Source organism: Alexandromys fortis, unplaced genomic scaffold (genome assembly GCF_014885135.2).
Source record: "Alexandromys fortis isolate MF-2015 unplaced genomic scaffold, M_Fortis_MF-2015_v1.1 scaffold_227, whole genome shotgun sequence".
Classification (NCBI taxonomy): Eukaryota; Metazoa; Chordata; class Mammalia; order Rodentia; family Cricetidae; genus Alexandromys; species Alexandromys fortis.
The window spans coordinates 1,900,902-1,925,295 of record NW_026068109.1 but is presented as its reverse complement, the minus strand read 5'-3'; the positions used below and the strand labels follow the sequence as shown (position 1 = coordinate 1,925,295).

The following is a 24,394-nucleotide window of genomic DNA, read 5'->3' as shown; positions in this document are numbered from 1 at the left end:
CAGTTTTGGATCTTAGGCTTTGACAAATTATCCTCTGTAAAGCTTTTTATCCCATGATGTATGGGAGAAGGTAAAACAGGAGCAAAATCCTTAAAAGAACAACAACAACAAAGGTCTAGCCTATCTGAACATGAAAATTTTTAGAATTTATTGCATGCTTCTATGAAAATTGCCCAAGATCAGAACAGGAACACTGAGTGAGATCTTCCACTAGTGAGATCTTTAACATCATCTTGACCATCTTGACCCTGAGAGAACTTGACTCCTACTCCTGGGTCACATCAAAGACCCATCAGAGGGCATCTGTCATTTATAGGTGTCAACATTCCAGGTGTGGACAATTTCAGGCTTGTCCTTGTTTAAATCTGGTTCTGCACAGCAGCCATTGTATAGTCAGCCTGATTTAAAGCCAGGTAACCGAATCCATGCTGAATATGGGATGTGTTGAGGCTGGAGAGATGGCTCAGTGGTTAGCAGCACTTCCAGAGGACTCAGGTTCAGTTCCCAGCACCCACATGGACAGCTCACAATTGTCTGTAACTCCAGCTCCAGGGAACCAGGTACTCTCATACTGACACACATACAGCCAAAACACCAATGCACAAAAAAATAAGTATTTTTTAAAAAGAAAGAAAAAAATGGAATGTATCCTGCTCTGCTCGCCTGTAAGGACATAACAGTGACAGAGCTAAGTTCACCAGACAAGGAGGACCTTGGCACAGCCAATCACCATGAGACACCCCAGCCTGTAGTCACCTACAGAGGGAGGCAGGGCCCATGGGGTCACCCTACAGAGGAGGGAGGCAGGGCCCATGGGGTTCAGCTCTTCTTTGAGCACCTTGGAGAAGGAACAAGCAGAGATGCTCCTTTACCTGTGATAGGAGTCAGAGCACACAAGATAGCCCCACTTAAAGTCACAAAAACCAATCAGTTGGCTCTAGAGCAGCCAGGTGTGAACAGGAAGACAGACTGATTAAGACAAATACACCCAGGCCCTGCGTTTCAGAGAACAGCCAGCCAGTTTAGGAAAGCAGTACATTTCTGTGACATTAGCAACTGAAACCATTTAGAACACAGGTTCAGACACAAGCATTTGTGTAACGAGTGCGGGTTACGGATCTTTTTATGTATAGAAAACAAGATATAGGGACTGGGAAGATAACACACACATGCATAAACGTAAGAAGAAATAAAAACAGGGCTAGGCAGTGGGGGTGCACACATTTTAATTCTGGTACTCGGGAGGCAGAGGCAAGCAGATCTCTGAGTTTAAGGCCAGACTGGTCTACAGAGCGAGTTCCAGGACAGCATGGGTACACAGAGAAACCTTGTCTTGGAAAACAAAGAAACAAAACCACCCCTCCAAAAAAAATTAAGTTAAAAAAAAATACATGCCAACCTATTAGTACTTACTACTAATGAATTGAGAGGTTTATAGGTAACTTTTCTAAGAATATTGATTTTCCAAGTTTTATACAATGACAATATGATAGGGAAAAAATTATGGTAGCAACCCAATTCTAAGGACTAGAGTGGTAAGGGGCAAGGCATCTAAGTTGGACTTCTGGGTATCTGGGGCAGTTATTCAGCTGCCCTGATTATCTAGGTCTGTCTTTCTCGGACACAGCCCAGGAGACAGCAATTCACCCACCAGAGCACGGGCAATCTTCAAGTCAAGAGTGCACTGGGGATGAGCAAAAGACTCAGAGGAGGAAGCACAAGTGATGGACAGAACGCAGAACCCAAGGCAGCAAAGCCCCCCCAGGCTTTCCCAAGACAGCTGTCCAGGGAGCAGGAACCGCAGTCCAAGTGAAGCCCTGCTGGAGTAATCACACAGGTACTCACCGAAGAGTTGCGAGGGGTTGGCATTGGTGGCCTTCTCATAGTTAGTGAGCCCCTCGTAGATGACCTTCCCGACAGCTGCGTAGAGGCACTCCAGCTCTTCGTACTTGGAGGCCACGCTTGAAGTGCCTGCAACGATGTGGGGCAGGGAGCTGGGGTCAGCGCTTTAGGCTGCACAGTCCCATAGATCAAGCTCTAGCTGTGGAGTGGGCAGCACAGAGCCTTTCCTTACACAAGACAGTGTGCGCCTCATGATCACGCCAGTGAAGGCAACTCTCATCCTGACAGCTCTAAGTACACTTAATCAGAACATGCACAATTTCAAGGAACCAGCTGCTCAACGTTCGTTCTGATACCTCAACCTAACTTCCCTTAAATAAATACCTGAAAAACAAATCCAGCAGATGAAGAAATGAATTTCAGAGAAGAAACAAAATAACACGTTACTGCTAAATTTTCAAGTCAAATAATGTTTTAAAAGAGATTGAGAGATTGGTCATGGTGGTGCATGCCTTTATTCCCAGCACTCAGGAGGCAGAGGTATGCAGGTCTCAAGAGTTCGAGACCAGCCTGAGCTACATAGTGAAACCCTATCTCAAAGACAAAACAAAAAAGTAAAGTCAGGAGTAAAACAGAATGTAGTTCTCATTACTGAGCATTTTCAAGCAACAGTCCCAGGCCCAACAGTCTCCGGCAAAGGAGAGGCGTGAGGGAAGGATTGCTTACTTGGCTCTGTAGGGAAAATGCTCATCAGGCGAGAGAGGAGGCTGTGGACGGCTCGCAGCACTTTGGTGTTCCCACAGGTCATGCAGGCGGCGATGCCCCGCTGCAGGGGCTTGAAGCTACTGAGGATGGCTGGTGACTGCAGCACAGTTAGCAGGAAGTTCAGCACTTCCAGTCCTGTGCAGATATTCCCATAGTTCACCTGGTTCGGCTGCTCCTGCAATGGGAAAACAGGCCACTCTCAGGTGCAGTAAGTGGAGAGATGCAAATCCACGGCTTTGAAACTGGATGTCTTCAAGTATTTGGAACGAAGTAAAAAGCCAGTGAAGAATGAAGGTGGGTACCGCTGTCACAGCATGTAGCCACCATACACAGCAGGACTTTTATAAAACTGCATCCTAAACAGAATGTGATCTAAAATTTAGTCAAACCTCTTTAAAATGTCATTAAGTTTGCTCTAAAACGGAAAGGTATTAGAATGCTTCTGTTGACCTACTTACTCAGAATACAAAAATCCAGGCCAAGGCAATGTTTTTCAAATTGTATCATGTAACCAATGTACTAGATGGTGGTATCATTAAAAATAAAACCTGTTTGCAGGAAGCATAGGCATGGCTTCTAGAAACTTCCATTCCTGTAGTTTACACACATCATGTATGTACAGTTAGGTCCCAGCAGTTGCCCGCGAACACGGCAATGCTGTCTGTGAAGTGGGCTATAACCAGAAAGCCAGTGACTTTTTCAGAAGGGCAATGAAGAATTTGGACAGCCATTAAGAATGGGACCTTCGGTTTGTACCATGAGCCCCTTGTAACAGCCTTTTAAACCTATGACAGCAGTGTTTTAATTCTTTGTGGACCCAAACAGCAAATATCTATGCCAGGTCTTTTAAGTCCAAGAGTGAAAGCTTTTGAATTCCATCAAATAACTGGACAAAGGGAATCTGAGATGGCAGTGACAGGATCCAGGCTTTTGCTGCCATCAGAAAAACCCAAGGATCAGGGTTTTCAGGTAAACAAGACACAGAGATAACGCAGAATGGAACCAACTCATCAGCTGCCTACGCTGAGTCTACTCAGGGCTTAGTCCATTGAGAAAATATTTTACAAATTGTTACTTATTGTAAAGAGTGTCAGGTTAGTCAGCCACAACAGTTATACCAAGCCAGCAGCGAAGTCAACATAAGATGTGTAAGAAAGACAGACAGACAGACAGACAGACAGACAGACAGACAGAAAGAAAGAAAGAAAGAAAGAAAGAAAGAAAGAAAGAAAGAAGAAAGGAAGGGGGGAAGGGAGGAAAGGGACGAATAAGGAAAAAAAAGAAAGCAAAGAGAGAAGGAAGGCATGTCTTGAAATATGAAAGACACCACTGATCTAGTCTAAGCACTCTGGCCTGACTGAGAGAAGGTCAGAGCCGTGCTCATCGAGCCACAAGTCAGTAGGCACATCTTAAAGCTCAAGTTTTAGACTCAGGCCCAGCAGAGATGTCCCCAGCCAGGTGACGGCACTGACTGACAGGGCCCATACCTACCACGGTCATCAGCAGCTTGTCAAACCACTGTAGTTTGAGCTCGGACTTGCACCACATATCCGGTCGTAAAGCGGTCTTGAGAAGATTCACACAGCGACGAGAGAGCACCTCTCCAGGTGACCCTGCGGTGTTGGTGTTGTCGTTGACCTACAAAATGCCAAGTGGTTGGTCACTGAACACCAGCTTACAGGTACAGGAAGAGCAGCGACGCTGTTTTCTCAAATGTCCCTGCACCCATGCATCCTTCCACCCATGCTTCCGACAGCTGGTTTTCCTCCTCCCTCTGGGCCTCTTCACCCACACACTCCCACTCCCCTGCAGCAGGGTCTGCAGTAACTGAGAGCAGGGTCTCTACTCCTCAAAGAGGGGTATCTGCACACAGAACCCCTCGCCCTGCAAGGAAACAAGGGATCTCCGGTTGAACACCTCGTGATTCTTCACAATTTGTGCCAATCTCTAGTATTTCACAAAATACAGTATTTTGCTCACAAGTTTTAAGGACTGAGGAACCGAGCCCCAAATGAAGAAAATTAAGTTTTTGAGACTTCAGGTCTTTGGATGTTTTGCCTGCATGTATGTTGGTCTACCACACACATGCCTAGTGCCTGCAAAGGCCAGGAGAGGGGGTTGAATCTTCTGGACCTGGAGTTACAGATGGTGAGTCACAATGTGTACACTGGAAATTAAACAAAGTCTCACGGCACAGAGAGTGCCCTTAACTGTTGAGCCATCTCTATGGCACCACCACTCCGAATTCTTTTCTAAGGAAAATTTCATATTTTGGAATTTCTTTTTTGTAAAACAAAATGACAGGTTTTAGAAATAGATTCTCAGCAACCCTGAGAGAACATAAATACCAGTATGATTGGTGAGTCCAACCTACAAGGAACTGAAAGCTGCACAGATCCCTGCAGATGGCCAACTCAGTGCCATGAGCTATGCACCATCCCCAACTTATATAGCAAAGAAAACAAGGAAGTGATTCCCTTAACTATACCAAGACACTGCAAATTGTAAGATACGTTGGGCTGGGGTGCCTGGGTGGTTAAGGGTGCCTGGCATCAAGCCTGATGACCTGAATTTCCATGTGATAGAAAGAGAACTGACTCTCACATGTTATCCTGTGACTTCTACGTGACATATTGAATACATGGTAACTTTTTTCAAGTCATGCCATTACTTCATTAACACTGAAAGGAGAAATCGGGGGGCAGACATGCCTACCAAAAGAAAGACACAGGTATCCGAATGCGGCACACACCTGTAACTGCAGCATTCAGAAGGTTCAAATAGGAGGAGTGTAAATTAGAGGCCAGCCTGAGATATAGCAAGCTCCAGAAACAGAAGCCAGACATAGTATGAGAACCATCTGGAACCAGGGTGGCAGACACGCTCTCAGGCCCGGTCACAGACTCCACGCTGCAGGGTTCTGCAGTACCATACCTGGCAAGCCACTCGGATGAGGAAGTTTACCACGGTGTCCGTGTGCTGCTTATCAATGGGCTTGGCAAGAAGAGAGTCGGCTCCTGGCAGGGACTGGCTCCTCCCAAACACCTAGGAAAGGACTGTCCTTTAAAGTGGAAAGGGACCCCACAGCCAGCACCTCCCATGGAGTGCAGACTCATCCTGCCAACTGTTCCCAGATTCTGGGCATGAAGGAGTCTGGGGGCAGAGGATCTCTGCTGTGTGAACCTTACAGTCCTGGCAGGGCACATGACTTAATGCACTAACTGGCAGTGAGGCGTGATGACTCATGTGACAGCCAGCCAGAGGGAACATGGCCGTGAAAAGATGGAGCCAGTGGCGAGGGAAGAAACTGACTCTTGGTAGAAACGTTAGCAATAGCAGAATAAGTGCAGAGGAGGCTTGGAGTTTCTGTGCAGGAAGACCTGGGATATGAGCCGCCAGCCCCTCCCTCTACTGCTGAGCTCTACTGGAGCGAGCGCTCCATCACCAGTTGTTCTCAAGCCCCTCTCTGGTAGAGTCTGAGCTGTGCTGCACCCCAGCTTCCTCTTGTGGTCTTTATTGCAAGTAACCAGCAGACTCCTGATGGTATAAGCCAGTGAAGAGGAATGTCAGAAAACGGGAAAGACCTCCAGGAAGTGCTGTGCCCTGGGATTATTCTAAATTCCCAGTTGTCTTTTGAGTAGTTGGCTCAAGAATGCTCAAAAAAGAGCCGGGCGGTGGTGGCGCACGCCTTTAATCCCAGCACTTGGGAGGCAGAGGCAGGCGGATCTCTGTGAGTTCGAGACCAGCCTAGTCTACAAGAGCTAGTTCCAGGACAGGCTCCAAAGCTACAGAGAAACCCTGTCTCGAAAAACCAAAAAAAAAAAAAAAAAAAGAATGCTCAAAAAAAACAGGGTAATATAGGCAGAGTCCCAGGAGGACAGTGGGTAGCCCCAAGGAAAGCGTAAGTTCTTACTGCACTGATGGCCCCGGTGGCTGCCCTGAAGCGTTTCACCTCCTGCGCAGAATCTACAGACAGTCCTCTCTTAATGGACGACACAGAGTTGACACCCTCTCCACTAGAGTTTGGGTCCATGTCAGAATCCGGCTGGAAAAAACAGACACACCAGATTTTACTGCCCGACTACCAGCAGACATGTAAGGAGCCCAGAGAGAGGTGATGGCAAAGGTCAACAGCCCTACCTGCTGGTCCTTGATCCTCTGCAGTTCCCACTTGATAACAACCTCAGACAGGTCCACAGCCAACCGTCTCTGCTCAATGGTGACGCTGGGAGTGAAACCCAGCCTCTGCATGGCACTGACCATGTGCTGTACCAAGTGGTGCCGCACCGGGTAATACACCTGCAGACACAGGGGCCAACACCACATCAGTATTCCTATGGTGAGAGTAGGGGCTCGAAGCCAGTGTCTGAGGCTGCACCACACACGTCTGCCGTCCCTTTACATACTTTAAAATGCTGCACGATGAGGTGAAGAATGTGCACCAGCTGTGGAACCGTGTGGCCTTCCTCCACGATGATCTTCCTGGTCCAGTGCGTCAGCATCTGGTGTCCATCCTCCATGCGGGCTGGCACCGCTGGGGTCAAAATGGCCATTGCTTGTCTCACGATCGCGCGGGCTTCCATTGCGTGAGCCTTTAGAAGACTGTGGAAAACCTAGAAAAAGAAAAGTTAGTTCTAGGGGATCTGATGCCCTCTTCTGTTCTCTGTGTACACTGCACAGACATGTGTGTATGCGTATGTATGTCCTGCACATATATGTAAACACATGCGCACATTTATCATGTACACACACACGCACGCCAAAATCTCATACATAAACGATTTTTAAGGTTGTTTCATAGGAAGGTCAGATTTAGAAGCCTATGAGTCAGCACAACAAAAGCCACACAAGCCTGACAACTGAGTTTCATCCCTAGAATCCACACAAAGAAAAAGATATCAACTCACGATGTGGTCTTCTGACTGACACGTGTGCTGTAGCATGTAAGCGCCCCCACATACATCTCTCTGTCTCCAACACACACATACACACACACATGAACAACAAAGTAAAATTAACAATGCAAAAGAATCAGAAAGTCACATGCCCTGAGCAGGGGTGTCTGAGGAGACACGAACAAGGCTGAAAAGGGGCAGAGCAACTAGGGAGAGCAAGCATCCTGGGATAGGGGTTCACACTGTGGAGTTTGCCTTTAACACCCTCACAGTTTTTCAGTGTGAAAAACCACACACCAACACAGATTTTCAGTGTGGTAAATACATACTGACCAAGTGCACCCCTTGGTTATAAACACTGGTGATGCTCCAACAGAGGCAGGAGTGATGGGGGAAGTCCTCCTGTATGTGTTGCTTTACTGGTTGGTGAATGATGTTTTGGCCAATGGCTTAGAGTGAAGGCAGGTGGGAAATTCAAACATAGATATATAGAGAGAGTAGGCGGAGTCAAGAGACGAGGAGACAGATGCCAGAACCTTACCCAGTAAGCCACAGCCTCGTGGTGATACACAGATGGACAGAAATGGGTTAATTTAAGATGTTAAAGTTAGCTAGAAATATGCATGAGTCATTGGCCAAACGGTGTTGTAATTAATATATTTTCTGTATGATTATTTGGACGTCCCAATCTGGATGGCTGGGAATGAAGAGCAGTCTCCATACTACACAGGAGGATCCCTGCAAGTTCCAGGACAGCCTGGGCTAGAGTTAGAACCTGTCTCATGAACTCCTGGGTTGTGCTCCTCAGTCCCTGTCATCCTCAAGTATTTTGTTTTCTACAATTTTGAGTATTTATTAAGATAATCCACTATTTTTAATAAGGCAGGAATGGGTGCCTCCCCATTTTTTTTTTAAATTTTTAGTGGCTTTGAGAAAAAATGAGAGGAAAGGAGCAGATGAGACTGTCCAGAGAACACGGAGTACCCGTGGGGGAAGAGATAAAAACACGAGAGACAGGAGGGCGTCCTGTGAGGCACCTGGAGGACGATTTTCTTATGGATGGCGAATTTGGCAATGATGTGTGCCAACAGCAGGTGCCCGCTGTATTTGCAGGCAGGATCCACACAAGCCTTGGAGAGCAGACAGGGCCACGCGAAGGTCATCAGACGGCGCAGTTTGCTGTTGCGGTTCTTGTTGTTGTCATGGATGTGGTGGGGCGCATGCTCCACCAGCAATGTGGCATACTGCAGGAGGTAGATACGCAGGGAATCCAGCATATCTGCTTGTTTCTCAGGGTCCAGGACCTGACACTAAAGCAGGAACTCACTTTAGATTTTTATTATGATCATACAAGTCTTATCCTTAAAATTAGACCTTAAAAATACTCTTTTGGGATCTGGAGAGATTGCTCAATGGATAAAGACACTTGCTGCCAAGGCTTACAACCTTAGTTGAAGTCCCATAAACCACATGGTAACCTCAAATTGTCCTCTGACTTCCGTTTGTCTGTATGCATACACAGACACATGTGATACAGACATATACACATCTGGTGAGGGTAACCCCAAGAATCTTATTCCCACAAACCCCTACCACAGGCATACACATTTACCCATCTGCAGGGGTTCGCCACACAGAGGTGCTCCTGGGGACACCACCTTGGTTATAAACACACTGGTAATGCTCTCTGGGTTGTCTCCTTCTGGATTAGGAGGTCCTAAGAGCTGTTCTCCTTCCCCCTTCTCAAAGCTGTACAAGAAAGCAGGATTCAAGATATGCTGCAGAACCTAGGGAGTGAAAAACACAAAGCAAAACAGCTGTACAAACTTCTATTTAGGGGGTGTGTGCAAAGCAGAAGCATCCTGCACCATCAAGTACACTTGCCCAAGAGAGCAACTGTTCATCTTTGACTTCTAGCCAAATGCCAACTGCCAGGGGAAGCCTGAAACTTCAGGAAGAGTGCCAACCTCAGTCTGGCTTTCTCTCCTTCCTCAGACAAGTTATTTCTAAACACATGGCAAGGCACACTGGTTCATGCAATGGCTTCAGCAAGACCACTCATCAGGCCCACGATACGAGCCTTTGCAGAGCTGCGGCTCATTAGGAACAGGAGCTCCAGCACCTGCTGCCACCTCCTGTCTACAATGGGACTTACCTTTGCTTTCAGCTCATCTCCAAAGTTGGGGTCATTAAACTCTACGAAGCGGAAGAAGAGGGCACGCTTTTGAGCGATGCTGTAATTTTTGGGGATCTCTTCTTCCATATACTCTTTCAAGAAGGTCATGTTGCAGAGGAAGCGACCAGTGAAGGCTCGGAGTAGCTGGAACAGCAGCTCTATATCTCCATAGTTCCTTCTGAAGGGCCAGGACAAAGAGGAGGTTGGTGTGAGGTTAATTCTATAACTATACATAACTCAGACTTGTGCCTTTTCAGTTTCCTTTTCCATTTTTCAACTTGTGTGGCATGCATATGTGTAGGCATGATTTTGCCAGAGTGTAGGAGGACCAAGGTTGATGTCTGGAATCGTCTCAGATTGTTCTTCTATTTTATTAGTGGAGACAGTCTCTCTCAATCAAACCCAGAACTTACTGATGAAGGATAATCTTGCTAGCTAGTTTGCCCTGGGGTTCCTGAATCTGCTCTCTGCCTTCTAAGGCATGAATTACAAGCAGGCTGCCACACCAACCTAACATTTCTATAGGTTTCTGGGGATCTGAACTCAGGTCCTCATGGGTCCACCCTCTGTAACAAATCTGACCACACTCTCCAAGGATCCAAAGGCGAGGAACATTAGGGACAAGGCCACAGTGCAGAATTTTGGGCAGAGAGGAGGCCAATGCACCCACTTGCAATAGTTCAGCAGACAGAAGGCCAGAAGCTTGGGCTCTTTCCAGTTGGTGGCAGCCATGTTCTCTTTGCGGTGTCTTTCTTGAAAGTTCTCGCTTACCCACACTCTCCTCAGCTGGCTCACCAGAGAGTGCTGATTGGCCAGCCAGGCGTCATCATTTTTAACTATGATGCTTATGATCTGTAAGGAAGAGGCAAGTATCAGGGACCTGCAGCTCAGCTGAGCGAAGGGGCTTTGGGCTCTAATGCAGATACCCTACCTTGATGGCCTGGAACTGGAGGTCCAGGCGCATGTTACTGGTGCTGGGTGAGCCAGGGCGGACTGCCGTCTGTGCTCCACCAGGCAGCAGCAGGGTGATGAACCTGTTGGGGTTTGCTGCCAACACGTCCCTCAGAGGTCTGGCATCTTTATGTTTTAAGAAACTCTGAAAGCAAAAGAATGAAGAAGCTGCTTGGATCAGATCAAACTCACAAAGGTGGGAAGATACAATTTCTTCCATTCCTGGTTGGTCATTTCTTCAAAAAGGCAAACAAAAACAAAACATGGCACCTTTTTAGAAAAGCTGTTGCTGGCTGTGAGTGGTGGAGCTCAGCTTTAATCCCAGCACTCACGAGACAGTGAATAGCCAGTCCCAAAACAGCTAGGGCTACATTATCCCCTCCAAAAAGTTAAAAAAAAAAAAATTAAAAAAAGATACTGGACTGGAGATAGTGCCTAGCTATTAAAAGCACTTCTGTTCTTCCTTCCAGAGATCCTGAGTTCAAATCCCAGCATCCACATGGTGGCTCCCAACCATCTACAACCGGGATGAAGAGATCCCAGGCTCTCTTCCGGTGGGCAGATGTACATGCAGACAAAGCACCCACATACATAAAATAATCTTTATAAAATATTAAAAGATGTTTTTAGGACCAACATTCTAGCTCAGCGGGTAAAGATGCTGGCACTGAGTCTGATGACCTGACTTTGAGTTCTGGGACCCATTGGTAGATAGTGACATCCAATTCCTGAAAGCTGTCTTCTGAACTTTATACATACACTGTGGCATGAACACACGCATAAACACACACATAAACAAACAGTAAGAAAAAAGTGATGGTCCCCAATAGCAATCCTACTTTCTAGTTGTGAATTTATATTTATTTATTTTTAAATTATTTATTTATTTGGTTTTTCAAGACAGGGTTTCTCTGTGTAGCTTTAGAGCCTGTTCTGGAACTCACTTTGTAGACCAGGCTGGCCTCAAACTCACAGAGATCCTGCTTCAGCCTCCTGAGTACTGGGATTAAAGGTGTGCTCACCACTCCACCACCTTTCGGTGGTTATGAATTTATAACTCTAACTGTATTTGTTTGTTACAACCACCAAAATCCTCCCAACCAACTTATGGGTTGCAGCTTTGAAGACATGATTAGATAGCAACCATGTCCCCGACACCCAGACCTCTGAGAAACACAAAGCCAGGATACGCAGAGGTGAAACACAAGTCCGTCAGAGGCTGAGCACACTGGCTGACGGCACTCTGGAGGAACCCACTACAGCCGCACAGGTTCCTACCATGAACATTCGGCTCCACTGGGGGTCATTCAATGTTGCTTCCATCATGAAAAGCTCCACTGTCTGCGAGGGATGGCGCGTCAGAAACTTGATAAGAGGCTCTCTGAATGGGCTGCCCGCCTACAAAACAGAGCAGAAATGCAACCCACACCATCCTTTTCAAAGACCTTCCAGCCATCACCATAGTAACAAGGCAACCCCTCCAATCACACCATAATTAGGTATTAATACCAATATCCTTATACTGTCAAATTTTCTCAATAAAGCATTTTAACAAAATGAGCCAGGCACAGCAGTGCAAAGAATGGCTCCAAGTTTATGGAAAGCCTGGGATATTTAGCAAGTCCTGCAAGTTATTCTTTGACATCCACATTTACACTGTGGTATGTGAGTGCCTACACAACACACAAACAGGCAAAAAAAAAAAAAANAAGGCAAACAAAAACAAAACATGGCACCGTTTTAGAAAAGCTGTTGCTGGCTGTGAGTGGTGGAGCTCAGCTTTAATCCCAGCACTCACGAGACAGAGAATAGCCAGTCCCAAAACAGCTAGGGCTACATTATCCCCTCCAAAAAGTTAAAAAAAAAAATTAAAAAAAGATACTGGACTGGAGATAGTGCCTAGCTATTAAAAGCACTTCTGTTCTTCCTTCCAGAGATCCTGAGTTCAAATCCCAGCATCCACATGGTGGCTCCCAACTATCTACAACCGGGATGAAGAGATCCCAGGCTCTCTTCCGGTGGGCAGATGTACATGCAGACAAAGCACCCACATACATAAAATAATCTTTATAAAATATTAAAAGATGTTTTTAGGACCAACATTCTAGCTCAGCGGGTAAAGATGCTGGCACTGAGTCTGATGACCTGACTTTGAGTTCTGGGACCCATTGGTAGATAGTGACATCCAATTCCTGAAAGCTGTCTTCTGAACTTTATACATACACTGTGGCATGAACACACGCATAAACACACACATAAACAAACAGTAAGAAAAAAGTGATGGTCCCCAATAGCAATCCTACTTTCTAGTTGTGAATTTATATTTATTTATTTTTAAATTATTTATTTATTTGGTTTTTCAAGACAGGGTTTCTCTGTGTAGCTTTAGAGCCTGTTCTGGAACTCACTTTGTAGACCAGGCTGGCCTCAAACTCACAGAGATCCTGCTTCAGCCTCCTGAGTACTGGGATTAAAGGTGTGCTCACCACTCCACCACCTTTCGGTGGTTATGAATTTATAACTCTAACTGTATTTGTTTGTTACAACCACCAAAATCCTCCCAACCAACTTATGGGTTGCAGCTTTGAAGACATGATTAGATAGCAACCATGTCCCCGACACCCAGACCTCTGAGAAACACAAAGCCAGGATACGCAGAGGTGAAACACAAGTCCGTCAGAGGCTGAGCACACTGGCTGACGGCACTCTGGAGGAACCCACTACAGCCGCACAGGTTCCTACCATGAACATTCGGCTCCACTGGGGGTCATTCAATGTTGCTTCCATCATGAAAAGCTCCACTGTCTGCGAGGGATGGCGCGTCAGAAACTTGATAAGAGGCTCTCTGAATGGGCTGCCCGCCTACAAAACAGAGCAGAAATGCAACCCACACCATCCTTTTCAAAGACCTTCCAGCCATCACCATAGTAACAAGGCAACCCCTCCAATCACACCATAATTAGGTATTAATACCAATATCCTTATACTGTCAAATTTTCTCAATAAAGCATTTTAACAAAATGAGCCAGGCACAGCAGTGCAAAGAATGGCTCCAAGTTTATGGAAAGCCTGGGATATTTAGCAAGTCCTGCAAGTTATTCTTTGACATCCACATTTACACTGTGGTATGTGAGTGCCTACACAACACACAAACAGGCAAAAAAAAAAAAAAAATGACGTTTTCCAGTAATTGTTTTGTTTTTGTAGTTTTTCGAGACAGTGTTTCTCTATGTTGCCCTGGATACCCTGGAACTCACTCTGTAGACCAGGCTGGACTCGAACTCACAGAGCTACCTGCCTCTGCCTCCTGAGTGCAGGGATTAAAGGAGTGAGCCACCACTGCTAGGCTGTTGTTTTGTTCTTTAAAAAAAGACACATGGTGACCACAATCCCAGACAAACACTCCTCTCAGTCTCAATCACTGAAGCTTTTCTTTATAACTAACAACAGCGACGCAGAGACTCGGGCAGCTCAAGGCGCCAAGATTAAGAACGGATGAGTGAGTGCTCAGTCCTAGCAGGACTTTCCCACCCCGAGACACACTGCATAGCCCATGTGGTGGTGATCTCATCAGCAGAGCCTGGCAATAAACCGTCAGCATGGATGCAGGACTATTAGCTACTGATGGATTTCGGGAGATGGGGTGAGCTGGAGGTGCATGATCTTCATGACTGAGATGACTGGTGAGCGCAGGAGGCTCCAGTGCATCGTTTCATGCCTGTGGTCACTAGGTTGGTTCTGGTTAAACTTGATGGGCTACAATAAATAAAGGCACACAGAAAAGGGACTAAAGGTAGGAGGGAGAATTGACAGGAGTGGGGGAGGTAAGAAAGGGTACATAATGCACAGATGTACACGTATGAAATTGGCAAAACCCAAATTCAATTATTTTTTTAAGACACAAAGTCTAAAAACTCAAGAAAAAAAACATCAAAACTAACTAACATCAGCCACACAGCCACAGGTGTGTTTGCCCATGTTCCAGTTCACACGGGTAATTTTAACAGGGTTATCAAAGTGGCCAGGACAAACTCAGTGGATCACAAAACACAACAGAACATAAAGACAACACAACAAAAAACCCCATGAAATTGGTGGGGGATGGAAAGGGGTAGGTATGCTCAGCATGTATTATATAGTGGTGTAGGAGGTCCTTCTGTATTTGTATTGCTTTCATTAGTTAATAAAGAAACTGCTTTGGGCCTGGTGACAGGGCAAAACTTAGGTAGGTGGGGAGACAGAACTGAATTCTGGGAGGAAGAAAGCAGAGTCAGAGAGCTGCCATGGAGACGCCAGGTCAGACATGCTACATCTTTCCCAGTAAGCCATGACCTTGTGGTGAACACAGATTAATAGAAATCAAGATGTTAAGTCAAGATGTGAGAGTTAGCCAATAGGAGGCTAGAGCTAAACGCCAAGCAGTGTTTTAATTAATACAGTTTCTGTGTGATTATTTCGGGTATAAGCTAGCCAGGTGGCTGGAACAAGGGGCCCCGCTCCATACAACAATATAGGGTATAAAACTGTCAAGTAAATACATTTTAAAATAAATAACAGAACAAAAATACTACAAGCAATAGATGGAAGCAAATCAGAATCAATCCTTAGTCAGAATTAACCGTACCTCAATCAGCATGGCGCGCTCCGTCTTCATTACAACCTCTAGCAAAGGTTTGACCAGCGTTTGAGGTGCAGCTGGGATCAGATGGAAAAGGTTTATAATCGCTGAGCAAATCTTCATTTCCTAATAAAGGAAGCCAGAAACCATAAACAGGTCGATCAGTTCTGTGACTGGAGGAGAGTACTCGCTACAGACCCTACTACCGTCTAGCTACATTCACAAGGCTGGCCACCGAAGCAAAGAGTGAACACGGAAAAGCCACAACTTACCAGACCTGTTACATCACAGCTCTGTTTTGTCTTGAGGAAACTCACTGCCCTCGACCTTCAGCTCATCTGTCTCTGGGGGACAGGGCTCAGTGTGCCTCGTGTGTTTACTATGCCTGTTGTTTTCAGGACACTGACAAGTGTCAGAGCTGACCCTTCTCAAGGAGGCACGGTGTGACAGTGCCATCCACTCATCACGTGGATTTCTAAGACATCATGTTCTGAGAGCACAGACTCTGACTGCACCGGCACTGAGCATTTGTCGGCCAGGCTGGAAACAAAGCAGACAAATGGCCATGCTGGGCCCCGTCCGCGTGGGGCCTCCTGAGCTCTGCTCTCTAGCACGTGCACACCATGTACCGGTCTGCTCTGAGGGTCAGCCCCACACCCCAATCTCAGGTCAGGTTTTCTTCTGCTGTGAAGGGATTTCTCCCAGGTCGCGGGGCAAGGGAAGAACCCAGAACGCCACCATGTACCATGTGTGAGTTGTGTCTGGGGCTCCTAGGGATAAAATGGGGATGAGCCTGACGCCAGGATGAGATGGCGCTTAAACATCAATGTAGGAACCAAGCTGCAAATAAATCGCTCAGTATCATCTCACTCCACTTCATATTTAAGTCTTTAAAGAGAGCCTATTCTCTCCCGAAGTAACATTAAAGAATGGTAATTTATGCCACAGAATTTTTTTTTAAAGGTAGGAATATTGAAAAATTCTCCTTTGCTTTCTGTAAGACTGCAAGAAGGCATTATCATCCCCATTTTACAGAGGAGGGAAGCTTGGCTCGACTGTCCAAAGACACAGTGCTGTAACTGTTATCAGTGTGCGGGGGCATGCAAGAGAGTGTGTGTGTGTCTGTGTGTCTGTGTCTGTGTGTGTGTTTGTGTGTGTGAGACAGCTTCTATCTAGTCTGAGGGAACTGGTGAGCCGTCAGTGTGACAGACGGTGTAATCGTTCCCAACTTGTAGCAGGCCTGGATATCCCGTGAGGACTTTCTTCTCAGGAGGCTGCTGGAGGCTTGCGCTTGTCATGGACGCTAGGACAGGGGAGTTTGGTGGGTTTTAGCTAGCACTGAGAGACTGCAATTCTGACACACAGAAAACACGAGAACTTAGGATCTGGCTTAAACGTCCTAATAGAGAACATGCTTGGCATCCGGACAAGTCACAGCAATGATACTACGACAGCTCCGCCACAGACAAGACAGTACAGGTCACCGCACTCAAGGGCACAAGGCACTCTGTCCACTACAGGATCACAACACAGCTAACAAAGTCACGGCAAAACCAAATGCGACAACAACCCCCGCCTGCAGCCGCACTGCAGTTCTCACCTCTACCCCTTCCATGGCAGGCTGAACCAAAACAAAAGTCACAGCATGAAAACACGGGCAACCAAACGGGAAGGAGAAAAGAAAACGGAAAAATCAAAAGTGTTCTTCACATTGCAAGTCATAACTGACTTAGAGAAGGTTGCTCTCACCTCAAACTGACAGAATGGAGACAAGGAACACCTCCCGCACTCTGAAATGCTCTCCTGAGGATGGGGAGGAAAATCATCTTTTTCTATTGATGTCATTGACAGAGAAACTTCCCACACACTCCAACACAGGCAGGGTTATTGGGGTAGCAGGACAGTACAGGCGCGATAAATCAGAAAGCACACAGTAGTTAGACGCTCTGACTCGGAACACGCCTTCCGCCCTCACATGTCAACAGCCCTCGGGCAGGGTTCTACGCTGGGGCTCTTTCCTAAACCACAAGTTAAAATCATGGTTTCAGAATTCTTACAAGGAGAAAAATGGTAAGACTTTGTTGTATGCAAAAGGGCTTTAAAAAGACTTTCTTCTCAGGGTGAATAATTCAGGATTTTATGTCAAGTGCTGAAAGAGTTATAAAAATAAGGATAAATTCTTTCCCAGTTCAGCAGGAGAGAAGCAGGCAGTGCAGCCTCATCTGTCAGGCATGTCTAAGCCCCCAACCCATGAAGAACAGTTGGCCATTGGTGTAACCACCTCCACCCTGGTGTTTGTCAACTTAGACAGCCTAGTGTCTCAACTGAGGGGGCTGCCCTCATCAGTCTGGCCTATGGGCATATCTGTGAGGAACTGCTTTGATTAACTGATATAGGAGAACCCAGCCCAGTGTGGGTGGTACCATGAGAACTAGTTTGGGAATAAGCCGGCAAGTACTGTTCCTTCGTGGTGTCGGCTTCAACTTCCTGTCCTGACTTCCCTCAGTAATGGTCTGTAAGCTACAAACGGCAATAAATCCTTTTCTCCCTAACCTGTGTTTGGTCAGAGTATTTTATCACAGCAACGGAGAAAAAAACTAGAACATCCCCAGATACGGGTTATGTGGTCAAGAGATCTCTGTAAGACCAGCACTGTGCATGTGTGCAGAGATACCACATGTGGTTCTGTATAGGCTCAGTGTCGAAAAGATAAGGCCATCCAGACATGGAAGCTGTCCAAAGCTCAATCCCCAGAAATCAAACTGCAGAGGGGCTTGTGTCTATCTTTCAATCAGCTATGCATATATTCAAATATGGCATCGCAACTAAGAGCTCAAGAGCTGAGCAGTGACCTGGCCCTGGGTGGAAATGATGAAGCCATGGTCATCTGCTTTGCCGTGAAATCCAATGCTGTGGCCTGAGCTTAGGAAACGGCCATCAATGCAGAGACTGCTCTGCCCTGCACAAGGAGAATGTCCCATGCAAGGGGACTGGCCTGCACCCCTGCCTTCTCAATCCACAGCTCCAAATAACATTCTACACAAGTTCACAGTATTGTTTTAAGTCAACAGAAGTCATTTACTTACATATTAGATTTCTGGCTTTTTTTGTTCTTAAAATATTTCTTAGTACATTCGTTTATTGGATGACGGATATACCAGGGGACGTTGTGAACATCAGAAGACAACTTTCAGGTCGTCAGTCCTCTCCTTCCACTATGTGGGTGCCAGGGACTGAATTCAGATTGTCAGGCTTCGTGACTGGAGCCTTTAAGCAGCTAACCATCTCAAGGGCCCTCTGATGTTTACTCTAGAAGATCCAGTTATTTTTTAAGGTCTGTGTGAGCATCTAAGGGATGAGATGGGAGGATAAGCAGCAGGCTGGCTGCACCCATCTCCAGGGCTCAGGCTCCATCCGCTCTCTCTGCTCTCCTACATGACCTTATTTGACTTTTAAAACACAAGTAAGAAATCTTACAATGGGCCTTACTACAAAGAAGTTTTAAATACTGATTGAGATCTGCTTAGCTGGCACCTTAGAAGCAATAGGAACAGGACACCAAAAAACACTTTGAATATAGGACGTTCAAAACAAATGACACAGTAAAGCCAAAAACCAAAAAATTTCCAAGTTGGAATGAGGCAACACATCCAACAAGGAAGAACAAGGGACAAGAGCCATGACAAGTGGGGTTCTGGAATTAGGGATGCTACTATAAAATGTCCCACCAGGTATCACATTTAGAGAAAACACTGAAAATTAGCATATACAATTTTAGAATCAAAACAGCAAGAAATGAGCATTTTTAAGAGACAAGAGGCTTTCAGGACAGACATCAGATACTTAGGAAGACTTAGTTATATTAGTTTCCCCTAGAGACGATGTAAATTTGCTGTGTGTGCTAGTCATTTAATTTTTAATGACCAGCTGAGGTGTGAGGACGTTGTTCCTAGAAAATACCCATGCTGGCATTTACGGAATGCTTTATTAAGTCCCAACGAACCTCTTGGTTTTTATTGGGCAATTAATTAGACACCAGAAAGTGATGACTAACTACTGAGTGAAGGAAGCAAGGGAAACAAGAGCTGTGGAGCTGAAGGACCTCTGTGTAACAAACAGAAGTACACTGCTTAGAAGGGACTAGTAGATCGGAACCACACTGCGCACTTCTGGAATGCTGGTCGACAGAAAAGTCCCATTAAAGTGAGCAAAAGGGAAATTGTAAAGAAACATAACGGAGACTGTTCATCCACTAGGAGCAATAAAGCACACGGCACATCAACTGTAACCTACGCCTGGCGGGCATCACGGTTAACTGCCAACAGCAGCTGTGCAGCATGGACCCCTCCCAGAAACAAGCTAGCCACTCACGTTTCCGTCACTCCTCTGGCCGCCTTTGTGGGTGATGACCACCACTTCCATCCACTTGCGCAGATGTTGCTGTTGAAAAGAGAAAAAAAGAAACCACCTTCAGACACAATCATGAGAAATCCTGCCCTTCAGCAGCAACCTGCAGTCACTTGATTTCCTTGTATTTAACAGCATCACAATCTCCCATCACAGAAACAGACTAATCACCCAGCATGAGGGGTGACAGGTGTGCGGTCTTGTTCTGCAAACAAGAGGCTAAGCTCCAGCAGGAAAGACCTGACCCAGGCAACACAGTTCCAGGCCTGGCACTTTCCAGTTGCCATCAGTTCTCTGGATCCTGTGCTGGACTGGGGTGGAAGGAGAGGTGGACAGAGACTCCATGTGGGCCAGAGTGTCAAGGCGCCTGCTGTGTACAAGACAGTGTGAATTCATGAAAGTAGTGAGTGGAGGTTGGGGATGAGGGGCCTTCGTAGAGCCTGGATGTCTAAGAAGAGACTGGAAGGAGAGGGTGTTCTAGGAAGGTGAGTGCCAAGGGCTCTGCCAGCTACTGTGGCTGAAGGGACCCCAGGGAGGAGGGCAATGTGATAAACATGGATTCCTTCTATCAGTGGCTGGAGAAAGGACTCTATTCGGGCATCTGCTAGTGAGTGACACCGGGCAGAAGCCTCTGAGCAGCCATAAGATATAAGGATGCACTCACGGGCAAAGAATGTGGATGACTGAAAAGTATGCGCTATGACAAATGCCAAACCCCTGGAAGGACACACAGGCTGCCCTAAGGAGGGGGTGCCGGGGTGAGAGAGAAACTGAGTAGTTTTCCACTTTTTGGGATTTTTTTGTTTCAAGTTTTTTTTGAAACAGGGTCTCACAGTGTAATCCTGGCTAGCCTGGAACTCACTGTGTAGACCAGGTTGGCCTCAAGCTTACCACAATCCACCTGTCTGTCTCCCGAGAGTGGGGAAACATAACGGAGCACACCACCATACCCAGCCACCTTCCGCATTTCAACAGTGTGAATGTTGTTCTTCTCATTTATTCAGTGCATTATAGATAAGTTTAAACCCATTTAGCTTACCATCATCTGATCGCAAAACTTATCATTGAAGGAATTGGGGAAGAGCCGAGTAACAGAGGTCAGCCGATTCACGACATTCAGGGTCAAGCTCCGATAATCTCCCAGCATCATCAGCAAAGGCCGCATGTGTGTATGAATCTGATCTACTTCTATGGTGGCACCTTCCAAAAACTAGTCAAAAAGGAAAGTTACCCAGAGAAACAGGAGGCAGACAAAGTCACAGAATGAACCAACTCCACAGGAAAGGTCAGTCTGCCCTTGGGAGAAGGGCATTAATTTCAGGCTTCCCAGGAAGTACTGACCGTCTAGAGCTCAGCCTTACTGTGTTTCAAGATTCAGTATGACATGGGCAGAGATGCTTGCAGCTCCATGCATGCTGACCAGACAGGCCCAAGGACTGCAGGTGTGGTCACACTCACCTTCCGCATACAGGCTTCTCCGGCCTCCTGCAGCTCACTGTTGGTGGAGTTGAGGGCTTTGAAGAGCGCCGCAATGATTTTCTCCCTGGACTGAGGAAGGTAATTGCAGGCAGCAAGGGCATCTTCAGAGAGAAAAACGAGAACAGTTTTTTTTTTTTTTTATTCACCCAAGAAACAGCTCAGTAATTTCCTTCTCTGAAGGATCCTACCAGGTACAAACCATTAGCCCTCCCTCCTGTTAGCTGCAGGACAGAAGAGCTGGGTTTGGTGAAGCACACCTTTAATTCTGGCACTCAGAGGCTGGGCAGGTGATCTCTGAGTTCAAGGCCAGCCTGGTCTACTGAGCAAGTTCCAGGAAAGACAAGTAGGGGCTACACTGAGAAACCCTGTCTCAGGACAAGCAGGGGGTGGGGTGGGGTGGGGTGGAGGAGCAGGGCGGGTTCTGAGGCTGAGAGAAACGGCACTATGTGGTGAGTATGACAGTTCTCTTAAACTAGAACATCTGATTTAGGAAATTCACAGAATAAGGGTTTAATGCAGAACAAAAGCCCATTTATTAAAGACAACACGACTTAAATCCTAACGATGTTGGTACAACTTGACCAACACAATTTCTGACTCTCTTTAGAAGAGCATTGAGGACTGACATTTTAGACTGACTATGCCGGACCAGCCTACGCTTGGCAGCTGGATTCTCACTGGCACGCACTTACTTAATGCTGCAATCCGTAAAGGCACCAGGGACGGCAGGCTTTTGTAACAGGGCAGCTTCGTCAGAGCCGAATCCTCGGCCTCACACAAATTCAGCAGCTGACAGAGAAAAGAAGCTTTCAGTTCACCCCACTTCTCCCGGGGAACGGAAAGATTACAAGCTGCACTCAACACCAATTTGTCACACACACTGAAAAAAATTCATCCAGAAACAACTCAAAGCCTAAAGAATTTCAACAACCAACAAAGGCCCTGCTTCCTTATCCCAAAGTCAAACTCAGTTAAAGTCACCTGGGTCACACCTGATTGGCTGCGGTGTTGCCAGTTTTCTGTCAATCCTACAACAGCTAGCGCTTCCCCAGGACAGATAGACAGGCCACAGGCCATAGTGCCACAGTCCTTATGATGATTTGCTTTAATTCTCAAACTGGAAAGAGTCTCAGTGGGGCAGGCCTGTAGGAACTGCCTGATAGCCTGCTCAAGGCAGCACCAGCTCCTGGGCGCACGCCTTTCTCTCTGCTGACCGTGGGGTGACATGACTGTCCTAAGTTCCTGTCTGGAGCGCCTAGCAGTGACAGACCACAACCACAACTGTGAGCTAAAAACGCCCTTTTCTCCCTATACTGTCCTTTGCCAGTGTTGTTTTTATTACCACAACAGTACAGGAAAGGATATAGGGGCACACCAATGGTCACTGGGAAGCCCACAAGCTCTAAACCCACACTCGGTGGCACACAGGCACCTAAATGTCTAGCATCTAAAACACCATGTGCCTTTCCTATTACTATTCCCCCTTCTCCCTACGCATGTCTTAGAAAACTGGCTTTCAAGCTTTACCATTTCTTTTAAAGGTTTACTTTATTTTTACCTTTTTATGTGTATGCGTGTTTGCCTGAATGTATGCATGTGCATCACTTGTGCCTGGTGCCCGAGGAGGCTACAATAGCGTTGTATCCTCTGCAGGTGGAGTTTAAGACAGTTGTGAGCTGCCATGTGGCGCACGTGCACACATACATGATAATAAGTCATATATTCAAAATCAAGTTGGAATGTAACCTGTAGATGCTAATCCAGAGCCAGGCAACACTGGGTACCATGTTTCCTTGGATCCCAGGAGCAACACATCTGCTGCACGTGCTGTGCCAGGCTACAGCTGGGTGTCTCTGCAGCTGCCCAAGCCTTTTCTGGAAGCTGCCTGAGCTCTAGCACAGGCTGGCGGTCAGTCATCAGCCTCACTCTCTCACACCATACCTCTGTGTAGAACACCTTGTGCTCCACTACATTGAGATCCATTGTGAAGAGCCGAGGCTGCAGCGTGGTACAGAATGTGTTGCCCTCCATCAGGCCGATCTGTGCATTGGCAGGTTGGTGACGCAACAGGTGCTTCTTTGGTGGGACCATGTCCTGAAGGACCTGGAAAAAACCAAGCAGGGTGCGACTCGTCAGATGCCCCTCAAAAAGAAAAGACCTCTCTCTCATCTTCATATTCCACAGTAGCCAAGTTGAAAACTGACAAGTCATTACAGAGGCCTAAACTTTCATTAGGCGGAGGACATATCACGCTAGAATTACAGTGTAGACCGTGTCAGATTCGTTTTGCTCCTCACATTTGAGTGACCTCACAAAAACAACAGTCCCACGTGTGAATACACACCCAGAAAACCAGCCTTCTTTCTGTTCTTACTAACAACTGTGGACATATATAGCTATCTGCGCATCATGGGCTGAGTGGTTCTTGTAGCTCGGATGTGAAGCAGAGACCCCTGCTGCCCGTGTCAGAAACTTACCTCTTTATGTGGCTCCATAATCACTGTCACACTTTTCCCAGTGACCTGGGCCAGGACCTGCAGCGAATGCATGGCTTGCTTCCTCACAGTTGAGTTTGGAGAGGTTACTTCACGAACTAAATCGTGGGTCACATGGTGAAAAGATTTCTCCTGAGCCACCACAATCTCTTCGGCTCTCTCCTCGTCTTTTAGAGGTGTTGCGCACCTCATCAGGAGCTGCTCCAGGGTGGTCTTCGCCATGGCGACTGCTCCATTGGAAACCTGGAGGTGAAAGAGGCCTTAGAAGGAAAGCAGGGTTATGCCACTCCCCAGACTCCCAGGTCTCCAGACACTGGGGAGGAAGGAGCTCACGGCCACTGTTCCACCATCAAGGAGAAAGACCACTACATAGCATCCACTTGGACCACTGGGGTCAAAATTACCTCATTCTAGGTCCTTCTTGTTTATCCTTCAGAAAAGGACACTACACACGACCTTGCATTAAACAGAGATCCTGGCAAGCCCACCAGATTCTATAAGGATAAGTCAGATCTGCACATGGGCTCATAAATAACCAATGACATGCCTGGGCCTGGCAATATGGCTCAGAGGGTAAAGGAGAGCTTGCTGCCCACCCTGACCATTCCAGTTTAATCCCCACATGGTAGAGAACTAACTCCCACAAGCTGCCCTCTGCCCTCCAAACTCATGTTGTGGCATGAATAAAGGATGTCATCAAAAACTAAGAAATGAGAAAGACAATGTCACACCTGTGGGGACTTTACTGTACCCAGAAAGCAGCATT

The 24,394-nt window shown here is 46.6% G+C and overlaps 1 protein-coding gene across 11 annotated transcripts in view; it reads right to left on the bottom strand.

Annotated features, from left to right (window-relative positions):
* Trrap (transformation/transcription domain associated protein) overlaps window positions 1–24,394 on the bottom strand; it is a 103,697-nt gene that overhangs the window by 41,843 nt on the left and 37,460 nt on the right. For 9 of the 11 annotated variants that reach the window (XM_050124371.1, XM_050124363.1, XM_050124372.1 and 6 more), the window contains exons 26-45: window positions 23,611–23,871; window positions 23,075–23,236; window positions 21,826–21,922; window positions 21,113–21,234; window positions 20,694–20,864; window positions 19,619–19,687; window positions 15,254–15,373; window positions 13,372–13,491; window positions 10,610–10,774; window positions 10,349–10,530; window positions 9,658–9,856; window positions 9,161–9,289; window positions 8,540–8,806; window positions 7,014–7,220; window positions 6,748–6,906; window positions 6,521–6,652; window positions 5,542–5,652; window positions 4,099–4,245; window positions 2,569–2,782; window positions 1,846–1,971 (exon numbers count right to left, since the gene is read on the bottom strand). In XM_050124371.1, the coding sequence (XP_049980328.1) occupies window positions 1,846–1,971; window positions 2,569–2,782; window positions 4,099–4,245; window positions 5,542–5,652; window positions 6,521–6,652; window positions 6,748–6,906; window positions 7,014–7,220; window positions 8,540–8,806; window positions 9,161–9,289; window positions 9,658–9,856; window positions 10,349–10,530; window positions 10,610–10,774; window positions 13,372–13,491; window positions 15,254–15,373; window positions 19,619–19,687; window positions 20,694–20,864; window positions 21,113–21,234; window positions 21,826–21,922; window positions 23,075–23,236; window positions 23,611–23,871 (3,160 nt within the window). Of the gene's footprint in view, window positions 1–1,845; window positions 1,972–2,568; window positions 2,783–4,098; window positions 4,246–5,541; window positions 5,653–6,520; window positions 6,653–6,747; window positions 6,907–7,013; window positions 7,221–8,539; window positions 8,807–9,160; window positions 9,290–9,657; window positions 9,857–10,348; window positions 10,531–10,609; window positions 10,775–11,907; window positions 12,028–13,371; window positions 13,492–15,253; window positions 15,374–19,618; window positions 19,688–20,693; window positions 20,865–21,112; window positions 21,235–21,825; window positions 21,923–23,074; window positions 23,237–23,610; window positions 23,872–24,394 lie in introns of all 11 variants that reach the window. The other 2 variants (XM_050124367.1, XM_050124364.1) reach the window with 1 other exon arrangement.